Source organism: Pseudophryne corroboree, chromosome 7 (genome assembly GCF_028390025.1).
Source record: "Pseudophryne corroboree isolate aPseCor3 chromosome 7, aPseCor3.hap2, whole genome shotgun sequence".
Classification (NCBI taxonomy): domain Eukaryota; kingdom Metazoa; phylum Chordata; class Amphibia; order Anura; family Myobatrachidae; genus Pseudophryne; species Pseudophryne corroboree.
Genome location: NC_086450.1, coordinates 507,227,569 through 507,240,499, shown reverse-complemented (window position 1 = coordinate 507,240,499; position 12,931 = coordinate 507,227,569). Strand labels below are relative to the sequence as shown.

The window sequence follows — 12,931 nt, the reverse complement described above, 5'->3', positions numbered from 1 at the left end:
GATAGATCTTATACAGATATTCTTTGGTGGGAGTACAGGTGTTACCACAGGGGAACACAAGAGAAGTGGGAATATACAGTACCGCATATAGCCATTAGGGGGCGTACAGAGCCCATCCACTCTTCCGGGACTCACTTGCTGTATCTGCCCTGTGCAGACACTTGTCTGTAGAGACGCATCCAAGTTGTTTAGAATTTACTGTAATGTACCAAAAGTATGCACCCCAAAGTGCAAAGCAGGGGTACAAGGATACACGGCCTCTCTGAGGATATAACAGCATAGGGGCACATCGTGATGATATTACACTCTAGCAAAGTGGTTCCCAAACTTTTTGGAATCACGGCGCTCTATAGAGTATCAGAACTTATTTCACGCCGCCCCTAGGCCAAAAGTTTCTTCATGAGAAATTTAGAAAGAAATATTACATTTAGTAAATTGTGTTTATATGTCATCCTTAGGGTCAGATGTGTGGTGAGGCACAGGATTCGCTTCTGTTTATGCACATATGTTATGACTGACAGGTAGGCCCGCCGTCAAGGGGGGATGATGGGTACTCCAGTCCCGGGATCGGGGTGAGATGGGGCCCGGGTGGTTGTAGTGTGGATCAGGGGGCCAAGTTAGTTGCCTGCCTGCGCATCGGCAGGCAGCCACGGAAGAACAGAGGCAGAGGCTGAGCCGCGGCCTGCTGTCATATTCTTAATACAGAGCCGGCCGTGAGCCAATCGGAGCTCACGGACCGGCAGCCAATCTGGAGCTATTCGCAGCTCCTGATTGGCTGCCGGTCCGTGAGCTCAGATTGGCTCACAGCTGGCTCTGTATTAAGAATATGACCATGGCTCTGTCTCTCCGTGGCTGCGTGCCGATGCAAAGGCAGGCAGCTGACCTGGTCCCATGAACCTCACTACAACCACCCGGGCCCCTCAAAAGGTAGTTTGGGGAATGCAGGGAAGGGGGGGATCAGTTGGTGGGTCAGTCCCGGGCCCCATCATTTCTGATGACAGCCCTGCTGACAGCCACCAGCACTGGTTTTGCCTATTACATTGACCAGAAATAATTTGAATAGGTCCTGGACATTCAAGAGAGGAGGGGAGGGGGATTCACAGCTTAGAGCCTCCCTAGACATAGGCAAATGCCTAGGGGCATCTGAAAAAAGCCTAGGGGCACCTGGTAAAGTCTAAGGGCATCTAAGCAGGGTGGCCCTAAGGTCACATCAGCGTCATTCACAGCACAGAGCGCCCTGCAGAGGAGAGAAGCAGAGGGAAGACAGCAAAGGTAAGTAAATTATGAGAGCTTGTTAAAGAGATAAGTTGGGGCCTAGATTGCTGGAGTCACACAAGGGGGAAGACTTGATGGCTGATGACACAAGAGGAGAGACTTGGTTGCTGGAGACACACAAGGGGGAGAGACTTGATTGCTGGAGACACACAAGGGGAAGAGACTTGGTGCTGGAGACACACAAGGGGGAGAGACTTGGTTGCTGGAGACACACAAGGGGGAGAGATTTGATGGATGGAGACACTGACACCCTCTGCCTCCCCAGTCACCTACTGTCACGAGACCATGCCCCGTTAGCACAAAGGGTCCTGTATTGGAAGAGGGGGCATCAAACTGGTCAGCGCTGCCCTTAGGACAGCTCCTACAGTACTTTCAAGTGAGGCCCGGAAGCTCCTGTGGATCCGCTAGACTGACAGAACCCTCTCCCCGCACTGTGATGGAGGATTTCCTGGAGGACGTGATGAAGCAGCACATAGGGATGCATGATAATGACTAATAACACTTCACCCCAACTCCTCCCTGGCCACTCCGCGCAGCATTCGAATGCAAGTATGGAGGGAGGTGAGGAAACAGGCCGCTCTTTCCTCCATATTTGCCTAGACACATAGACCTGTTTTCCCTCTGATATTAAGAAATAAAATAAAGCTTTCAGTTACTTACGTTTCTTCCTGTATCTAATGAGAAGTGTGGCAATGATTACAGATACCAACACACCAGCCAGCACAACAGCGGTAACAATCACATAAGGTTTGTGTTTCACCCTCAGGTCTGAAAGAAATAGAACGACACACGAGAAATATAATGTATTTTTGTTGCTAATTACTGATGCCTCGTTACATTGACCACACCTGTTATTTTGTCAGGTCAGTGATTTCTGATGTCACCACGTCAAGAGGTCAATAAGAATGTGTGTAATATAAGGAATAATGCCTTTACTGCAAGTTACTATGGGTATTAGAAGTCACCTCAGACTCTGTAACCTGTGTAGAAGCCCTTAGCCTGCAACCTCCCGCTCTTGTGTGGTCACCGGCCTGCTCGGTGACTTCTAATATCCATATAACTTACAGTAGAAGCTAACCTGTCATTTCCAGAACATGTGTCTGCAGGAGACCTGGTGATTTCTAGTATAGTGCATAAGAAACCATAATGCCAACTGGGTCCCTGGGCTGCATGGTCTAAGAAGAATTGTTCCCAATGCAGTTATAGTAGATGTGTACTTACCTCGCCCCTCTACTAACAGTCTCTCAGTCAGAGGAAGGATCAGTGTGCCGTGCTCCACCATACAGGTGAGCTCCTTGCCCCAATTCTCATCTGTGGGCAGGAATTGGTAGACCGACTCCACGGACGAGCTGCCAATATTCTGGGTCTTGGTATTCTCCACGAGGGTCCCGTTCAGCAGCCAGTTCACAGCAATGGATTCTGGGTAAAAACCGGACACATGACAGACTAATGTCTGCTCCACGTGCATCTCGAATACCTTGGAAGTGATGTAAATGGACGGGACGGCTGCAAGCAATGCATACACAAGTCAATGTGATGGTTCCTGGCACATTTGTTGATGAAACTATTGCACATATGATTGTCTGCCGGTAGTTATATGATCCCTTCGTGGCTAAAAGACAGCCAAGACAGATTCCAGGTTTAAGGGTTTTTTCCCTCCAGCCTCCCACTAAACACTAAAAACTCCATAGAAGTATTTGCCCAGTGTGCTGGCTGTTCAGCTACTCACCACACAACCCTCCACCCACGCACTAAGGGAGACATTTACTAAGCAGTAATAAGAGCAGAGAAGTGAGCCTGTGGAGAAGTTGTCCATGGCAACCAATCAGCACCAACGTAACAGCTATAATTTGCATACTATAAAATGATACAGAGCTGCTGATTGGTTGATGGGGCCACTTCTCCACTGGCTCACTTCTCCTCTGTTATCACTGCTCAGTAAATGTCCCCCAAAATTACCACGCATTTCACCACAGAAACTAATATTCTTCTTAAATATACAGAACTCTTTACAAATAGAAGAATCTTTACAACATACCACACAACATTTCTCCATTGCAAATCAGGACATTACCCAAGAAAGGGCGTGGCTTCTCTCATATGGGGGCGTGGCCACATTATATGGGATATGTCTGGGAGAGAGCCTTCAGAAGTACGAATGCCCCCCCCCCCCCCCCACCCTCACCCCCCACCTGTTGTGCCACCTGTTCACCACTGGTTGGTGGGTGGAGGGAATCCCTCCAAACATGCTAACAATTTTGGGGAAAAAGACAGTGGGACAATCCCCTACTGTGGATTCCACAGTGTCCAGCCTATACTGGGATAGGTGTAATGTATGCTGTATGCAGTGCTGCCCGTAAATACAAAAGCTTTAAAATGCAGACATTACTGTGGAACTATGAATGGGTGCACTATTAGTTTTAAAGACCTATCTGGACCGCCAATGACAATACGTATTTATAGCTACTGGACCATCGATGAAGTGTCTGCAAACGTGGGCACAACCTGCTGCACACGAACAGCCTGCCTTAGGGGTATATTCAATTAGGGTCGAAAGCTGCAGTCTGTCGAAAAGACGGCAGCTTTCGACTTTTTAAGGTCGAATGGTGATTCATCCTATTTAGTCCCCGCTATTTTTATTCGACAAGTCTGGGAATTCGACTTGTTGTATAGTGCGTGTATTGGCGGTATAGCTGCCGATTCACGTACTTTTGAGGGAAACGGGGCCAAATTAGACAGTATTTGGCCCAGTTTCCGACCATCTCAGTCTAACATAAAAAAAATGTCGGGCTGAGATGAGGGACCTTAGAGGGGGAGAGCCGCGGGGAGACGGGGGAGAGCCGCGCTGCAGCACAGCGCTGCAGGAGGATGTGTCACAGCCACGCTGCTCAAGCCAGCGCCCACTCGGCTCCAGCATGTGAGGTCACGCTTGCTGGAGCCGGGTGGACACTGCCGTGAGGTTGGGCGGCTGTGAGACATCCTTCTGCAGCGCTGCTGTAACACTGCTCTCCTCCGTCTGCACGCGGCTGTCCCCGCTGGTCTCCCCCCCTCTCCTCCGCTCACAGGTTTCATCTCAATTCGACTTTTTTTAAAGTCGAACTGAGATGGAATTGAATAGGGGTTGTCGGATTCATTCCGACAAATGCATGTCGGAATGGATCCGACCCTAATTGAATATACCCCTTAGAGTTGGTGTAAAATTCTGCTTTCTTTTACTGAGTATCGGTCTGTTTATGAGTCTGGCATAAGTCGCACGGCATAAGTCGCACATGCGACCCCCCCCTCCCTCCCCCCTTGACACCCTAGCATGGCCCCATCTTGAGAGTTGGATTGGGTCCACGATAGAAAAAAAATGAATAACAGTATGGATACACACACACACACACACACACACACACACACACACACACACACACGAGTGTGGACTGCCCACTGAAGACCTGGTATTTTCTGATTAGGGGGGACATGTACTAAGCAGTCACAAAAGTGGAGGCATGAGCCAGTGGAGAAGTTGCCCATGGCAACCAATCAGCTGCTCTGTATACTTTTATAGTATGCAAATTACAAATGTTATGTTATTGCTGATTGGTTGCCAGGGGCAACTTCTCCACTGGATCACTTCTCCACTTTTATCACTGCTTTGTACATGTCCCTCTAAGCATGGCGTCACCCTGTTATACTGGAAACCAGTCTCAACATAGAATGGGGCAAAATTCCCCATGTCGAGCCCACATGGGTTGTGAATAAATACACTGATAGGTTCCTACACTGACTGCACTGATACAGTGATTTTTATTTATAGTCCAAAATAGAAGAAGCCAATGGATTTAGATTAAATAAACACGGAAACAAGAGACTTAGGGAGTGCTAATGAGGTATTGTTTTCATCAGTGTCTTTATTTACAGATAGGTCTGGAATTACAGGTACCAGCGGACTCTGGCTGCCATGGCATGCCAATATTTCTACCGCTGCTCCGGCACGCTCTGGTAGTCCTACATGTACCAGCATGTCCATGGCTTCAAGGGCTTGCTGGGAACGGGATTTCTATTCTAACACATTACCCCGCCACAAGAGTTGTGATGAGCCTCTAGCACTCTCCTGATCTTACGTGGCTATATCCCACAGATAGAGCACCACATTACGGGCCTTGGCCCTCATTCCGAGTCGTTCGCTCGGTAAATTTCATCGCATCGCAGCGATTTTCCGCTTAGTGCGCATGCGCAATGTCCGCACTGCGACTGCGCCAAGTAATTTTGCTATGAAGTTAGTATTTTTACTCACGGCTTTTTCATCGCTCAGGCGATCGTAGTGTGATTGACAGGAAATGGGTGTTACTGGGCGGAAACAGGCCGTTTTATGGGCGTGTGGGAAAAAACGCTACCGTTTCCGGAAAAACCGCAGGAGTGGCTGGAGAAACGGGGGAGTGTCTGGGCGAACGCTGGGAGTGTTTGTGACGTCAAACCAGGAACGACAAGCACTGAACTGATCGCAGATGCCGAGTAAGTCTGAAGCTACTCTGAAACTGCTAAGAAGTGTCTAATCGCAATATTGCGAATACCTCGTTCGCAATTTTAAGATGCTAAGATACACTCCCAGTAGGCGGCGGCTTAGCGTGAGCAACTCTGCTAAAATCGCCTTGCGAGCGAACAACTCGGAATGAGGGCCCTTATTCACAACTGGTCGCAAACGCAAAAGTAAAACGTGGGCGGACAAATAAATAAAATAAATCTCATTTTGCAAAACGACTCAGTTTTGGCTGCAAACGGGAGATGCGACCAACTGTGCACCAGCTGCAAATGTAGTAATATGTGAAATCAGACTTCTGGGCCCTGAAACTGCAACCTCCTCTAATCCAGGCCCTGTACGAGTACTTGGACCCCTATTAGGTTAAACATTGACGAGAATGTACAGTAAAAGTGGTGGAATAAACACAGCCATCATAGTTAATAGTTTATAGGATTGTAAAAATCAGTAAAGAAATAACATTCACAAAAGTTTGTTTGCTCTTAACACTTATTGTATTAAAGGCTTTTTTTGTAAGTATTTTTTGGTAATAATTTTTTGGTAAATTTTTGTTTTGTCCATTTGAGTGCAGTCAACCACAAACAGAACGGAAAGTTCAAACTAGACAGCTAAAGACCCTATGGGAGCTTAGGTTACCTCCGTACACCAGCTTGAAGGCTTCCTGGAGAGGTCCGTTCAGGGACTGATGTTGGATTCTGCAGGAGAAGATCCGCTCTCTGTCCTCCTTAGTGGGTGTTATCATTACTGAGCTATTCACGCTGAACGTCCCATCCGGGTGTCTCAGAAGTTTGCCCACAGTGACCGCATTCAGTATCTCCCCATCCCTCAACCACTTTATATCGATGTCCTCAGGGTAGAACCCAGTGATGGTGCTGTGCAGGACACTCTGCTTATCAGTAAGAACTGCTTTATCTGTGATTCTGATCCGTGGAGGAGCTGAAACAGATGAACATAAGAGATGTATATGTCACGTAGTTAGGATAAGTAACAAACTGCGTTAAAACTTTGTCGGAGAAGCTGTCTATACACATCCTGTCCTCCAAGAACCATACTACACGTCATGTAGCTCAGAGGACACTTCTCTATGTCGGCTTTCATGCAGCTAGTGCCATGCAGAATATGGGCGCTGCCCACTGGTCCCACTATTAAACCACCCCAGGACGATGCACATGCACAGCACATACATTCTGCTGGACTGGTTAGAAGGACACGACTGGATAAGATCCTTCTGTATTCTGTGCCAGTATTGTATATTAGGACTCTGTGAGCTCAGATTTGTATATTCTCTGACAATCAAGTGAAGCGTGAACCATCTGAACTTCTAAGAACATCTATAAGCAGTGATATCCCTGGCTCCTTCAGCTAGGAACTGTCTTTTTAAGACATTTTATTGGAGTAAATAAACATATTTCCTGCTCCCAAGATGCCTGTAACTTCTTCTTTCCTGTAACCACCAGAATAGCGCAAAACACTATTCCATTCTCCATCTGTCCTGCGGTGAAGCCCAGGGTCTGTAAGCTCAAGCCCTCTACCCACTATCAAGCAATATGCTGGTCCATAGTAAATGGCCAATGAGGAACTAAACCAAACAGAAGTTATTGCAAAAGCATGACTTGATAAGCACAAGAGCAGTTACAGAAGCTGATGCAGGAGCCTGGTGGAACAAGAAGTCCAGGTGCTGGTGCAGAAACCTGTTGGAACAAGCATTACCAGGTTCCGGTATAGGAGCTTGGTGGAAGAAGCAGTTCCAGGTGCAAGAGTTGGAGCATAGTGGAAAAAGAAGTTCCTGGTACCTGTGTAGGAGACTGGTGGAACAAGCAGTTCCTGGTACCTGTGTAGCAGCCTGGTGGAACAAGAAGTTCCAGGTGTCGGTGTAGGAGCTTGGTGGAACAAGCAGTTCCTGGTACCTGTGTAGGAGCCTGGCGGAACAAGCAGTTCCAGGTGCCGATGTAGGAGCTTGGTGGAACAAGCAGTTCCTGGAACCTGTGTAGGAGCCTGGTGGAAAAATCAGTTCCTTGGAACCTGTGTAGGAGCCTGGTTGAACAAGAAATTCCAGGTGTCGGTGTAGGAAACTGGACAAAAGAAGTTACAGGTGCTGGTATAGGAGCCCGGTGCAACAATAAGTTCTAGGTGCCAGTGGAGGAACCTGGTGATGACGAGTTATAATACCCCCCTCCCCCCTCCACTACAGTGAGAAGCCCATAACAGGCAGTTGCTGACAGTGCAAGGGAATAACTATACACCAGGATTGGCAGAGTAAGCCCACTCACATTGCTCAAGGAAAAGAGTAACTTCCTCGGCTTCTGTAACACCAGCGATGTAAGGCCATCTGGTGACAAGGGCTTTCTGACCCTCTCTATACTGTAGATTATGCTGGTCTCATTCGATATGGAAATTTGCTAAGGGAGTTTCACCTTCAAATAACTTATATTTGCCTGTAAATACTCTCCAGCAACTTTTGTAATTTTTCAGCCTTTTGCAGCTTCAAATGAATATAATTAAGATTTATTTTTATTGCTTCTCATGTTAGGTGGCGATCCACAACGGTCAACACAGTAAGGAGGATCTATGAGAAATAAACTATGGGAAATAAGTATTGCTTAGTAGTGGGGTACTTCTTCATCTTTCAGCAGTGCACACCCGGAGCTTGTGAGATCAGCTAGAAATTCTTCTATACAACAGTATAGTATATAGTAGGGATAGTCAACATGCCACCCTCTGGTTGTTCTAGAACTACACATCCCAGCATGCCCTCCCACAATTTTAATAGCATATCTTGTAAGACAACAACACCGCAAACATACACTCAATCACTATACAAGCAATTTACTATATACATTGTAACGTCCTTACCTTGAATATCTAGTCTGATTTCCCTCTCGTTCCGGTCTGCGCCATACCTTACCGAACAGGTGTACATCCCGCCGTCCGATAGAGTTACGTTTGTAATTGCCAGATTAGCGCCTCCTTCCATTGTTCTGTCTATGTAGGACAGTCTGGTATCTGCTCTTGTCACCGTTGTACCTTGAACACTCAAGATTTCCTTCCCTTGAAACTTCCAGACTATTTGAAGATCTTTACGGATGACAGGAGGTCTATTCACTTTGAACGAGCAGGGGATCTGCACGTCTGACCCCATTGTGGCTTTGTGGGTCTGCGGAACCGTCAGCTCCAGAGCTGCTCCTATACAAGTGAGAAGTGATCTATATTACTATAAATGATCAGGTTTCTGTCCCGATAATTATAATTTCTTATCAACGCTATTCGTGGCATCAAGTGGATAAGAACAACCCGGGTGTATCCATCACATCCAGGGACAGGTTCTTTGAGAGGAACTCGTCCTTGTGATTTGTAAAAGTAAAGTAATCACTTTACATTTAGCTTCCTGAGGCCATCCCACTACTGCGCATGAACGGCCTGCTGACCTTGCATGAGCCAGTGGTGAGTGCTAGGGAGGGATTCTATATATCCCTCTCCTGGTACTTTTTGTGAAGTGTAGTCTATAGGCTACAAGGGTGAACAAGGTTTAGCAAGGGTGAACGCAATCCTCAGATGGCTTTAGCTACCAGAGTCAAGCTCTGTAGAGGTAAAAGGACCTCAGCAGATATTTTTGTAGTCTTCTGTAGATATAGTACATGGTATCCAGTCTTTAGATCGACAGTCATTCGGTCGACCACTATTGGTCGACATAGTCATTAGGTCGACATGGCAAAGGTTGACACATGAAAATATAATAATTTTGTTAATGTTTTTCCTTTTTCTTACTTTACTATCCACGTGGACTACAATTGGGAATAGTAGCCTGCGCCTAAGTTCTCTCGCCATGCGAGGGGACACGGTGCACTGATTGGAGTTCCCGGTTACTTTATAAAGAAGACGACACCAAAAAAACGTCAACCTTTTTCCATGTCAACCTTTTCCGGGTCGACCTCATGACTGTGTCGACATAATCCAGGTGTCGACCTAGTCACTGTCGACCAATAGCGGGCGACCTAATGACTGTCGACCTAGTTAGGGTCGACCCAATGATCCACACCCACAGTACAGTTAGGGAAAACGGATTATTTGCAGGAACCCCCCAAAATGGGTATTTTCAGGGGATTCCCCACAAATAATAATTGATAAATAGGCCCCTATGTATTGTATGGAACAACTGTATTACGTTGCTGTAGTACCCTACAAATGTCATCTTGTAGATACTAATGTGTTCAAAATGATAAAATGGGTACACGTAATCAATGGGGGACCTTGGACTGCACACCCTAATTCTAAACATAATGAGAGGTGCTACCATGCTGAGACTTGTAGTTCCACAGAAAAAAAGAGAAAATGCAGGTGCACACTTTAAATACTAAACACTGCTAATAAGAATCATTATAGTAGACTCTGCAATATAACAGATTACATTTGAGGTGCTTAGCATAATTTTGGCCAAACATATGGGCCCACCAACCGTGACCAAGAGACCGCTTCTGGTGGGTCCCTAAGGTTCAAGTCCAGGGCACCGGACCCTCCAGGCCAGCACCAGCCAACCACCCTAAAGCATCACACTAGTTAGAGGTTTAAGTGTTAAAATCTGTTACTTTTTCCACTAGCTACGTGTTTAGTAAGTGGAAACGGCTCAACACGGGTTGAGTAACCCTGGATTCCTACCCGGGTAGCTACCTGGGTTGAACACGGTAACCCGGTAATGACCCGGGTAATTGTGCAATGGAAATGGTCATTACCCGTTTTTTCAGACCCGAGTAACGAGTGACATCAATAGCTTTTACAGAGCTTACCCGGGTTACGTGGAAAGAGATCCGACCCGGGAATAACCCGTGTCGAAGTGCAGTGGAAACGGCGGGCCGACACGGGTTGTAGCCGGGTTAAACATCCTGGATCTGACCCGGTACTTAGGTGGAAAAGGGGTAATAATAAGAAGTAGCAGCTATGTGTTGAGAGTGTTACGTAAGTGAGAGGTAATAATAGGATTTTAATTACCTACCGGTAAATCCTTTTCTCGTAGTCCGTAGAGGATGCTGGGGTCCATATTAGTACCATAGGGTATAGATGAGTCCACCAGGAGCCATTGGCACTTTAAGAGTTTAATAGTGTGGGCTGGCTCTTCCCTCTATGCCCCTCCTACCAGACTCAGTCTAGAAACTGTGCCCGAGGAGACGACATACTTCGAGAGAAGGAAATACACAGATAGTGGCGAGATTCATACCAGCTCACACACACAAGGCAAATCTGGTCAACAGGCCTGAAAACTCAGCAAACAACAGCTGAAACAGTACTGAAACAGTAAAGAACGCAGAACTTACCTAGGAACCAGGCAGTACCAAATAATCACTGCAGAATAAAGAAGGGCTAGGCAGGGGCCCAGTATTCCCTACGGACTACGAGAAAAGGATTTACTGGTAGGTAATTAAAATCCTATTTTCTCTTACGTCCTAGAGGATGCTGGGGTCCATATTAGTACCATGGGGATGTACCAAAGCTCCCAGAATGGAGGGAGAGCGCGCAGGCTCCAGCAGAACTGCTTGACCAAACTTGAGGTCATCAGAGGCCAAAGTGTCGAACCTGTAAAACTTAGCAAACGTGTTCGACCCCGACCAAGTAGCCGCTCGGCAAAGCTGCAAAGCCGAGACACCCCGGGCAGCCGCCCAGGAAGAAACCACTTTACGAGTGGGCCTTACCAGATTTTGGACACGGCAATCCTGCCGTAGAATATGCATGCTGGATAGTGAACCTGATCCAGCGAGAAATCGTCTGCTTAGAAGCAGGACACACAATGTTCTTGGGATCATACAAGACAAACAGAGAGTCCGATTTTCTGTGACGAGCTGTCCTCTTCACATAGATCTTCAAAGCCCTCACAACATCCAAGGCCTTTGAAGCAATTGAGGATTCAGTAGCCACTGGCACCACAATAGGTTGGTTGATATGAAAAGCAAACACAACCTTAGGAAGGAACTGTTGACGAGTCCTGAGATGCGCCCTATCTTCATGGAAGACCAGATAGGAACTTTTACAGCACAAAGCCCCCAATTCCGACACACGTAGCGCAGAAGCTAAGGCCAACAAAGTGACCGCCTTCCACGTGAGAAACTTGACTTTAGCCTCCTGTAGAGGCTCAAACCAATCCGATTGCAGTAACTGCAACACCACGTCAAGATCCCAGGGTGCCGTCGGTGCCACTAAGGAAGGCTAAATGTGCAGAACCCCTTTCAAAAAGGTCTGAACCTCAGGGAGGGCAGCCAATTATTTCTGGAAGAAAATGGATAAAGCCGAAATCTGGACCTTGAGGGATCCCAATCTCAGGCCCATATCCACACCTGCTTGCAGGAATAGGAGAAACCGTCCAAGTTGAAACTCCACCGCAGGAAACGTCTTGGATTCACACCAAGACACATCCTTTTTCCAAATTCGATGGTAATGTTTAGACGTTACTCCCTTCCTAGGCTGTATCAGGGTAGGAATAACTGCGCTTGGAATACCCTCCGAACTAAGATATGGTGTTCAACCGCCATGCCGTCAAACGTAGCCGTGGTAAGTCTTGATAAGCGAATGGCCCCTGTAGTAGAAGATCCTCCCGGAGAGGCAGAGGCCTTGGAACCTCCAGCAGTAGTTCCAGCAGATCCGCGTACCAAGCCCTCCTTGGCCAGCCCAGAGCAATGAGGACTGCCAGAACCTTTGTTCTTTTTACAAGCTGTAGAACTCTTTGGAATGAGAGGAAGTGGGGGGAACACATACACTGACGGGAACACCCACGGTGTTACCAGTACGTCCACCGCCACTGCTTGTGGGTCTCTCGACCTGGAACAGTACCTCCGCAGCTTCTTGTTGAGGCGGGAGGCCATCATGTCTATGTGAGGAACCCCCCACCAACCCGTTACCTCCTCGAACACCTCTGGGTGGAGGCCCCACTCTCCTGGATGGAGATCGTGTCTGCTGAGGAAGTCCGCTACCCAGTTTCCACTCCCGGAATGAAGATTGCTGACATCGCCACTGCGTGCCTTTCTGCCCAGAGGAGAATTCTTGTCACCTCTGACATTGCAGCCCTGCTCTTCGTTCCGCCTTGTCGGTTTATGTAGGCCACTGTGGTCACGTTGTCCGACTGCACCTGAACAGCCCGATCCTGCAGAA

General features: G+C 47.4%; 1 protein-coding gene across 10 annotated transcripts in view; it reads right to left on the bottom strand.

The window, feature by feature from the left end:
• Positions 1 to 12,931, bottom strand: part of LOC134945852 (uncharacterized) — a 154,711-nt gene that overhangs the window by 125,692 nt on the left and 16,088 nt on the right. For all 10 annotated transcript variants that reach the window (XM_063935385.1, XM_063935384.1, XM_063935382.1 and 7 more), the window contains exons 2-5: positions 8,654 to 8,983; positions 6,437 to 6,736; positions 2,497 to 2,781; positions 1,936 to 2,043 (exon numbers count right to left, since the gene is read on the bottom strand). In XM_063935385.1, the coding sequence (XP_063791455.1) occupies positions 1,936 to 2,043; positions 2,497 to 2,781; positions 6,437 to 6,736; positions 8,654 to 8,983 (1,023 nt within the window). The remainder of the gene's footprint in view (positions 1 to 1,935; positions 2,044 to 2,496; positions 2,782 to 6,436; positions 6,737 to 8,653; positions 8,984 to 12,931) is intronic.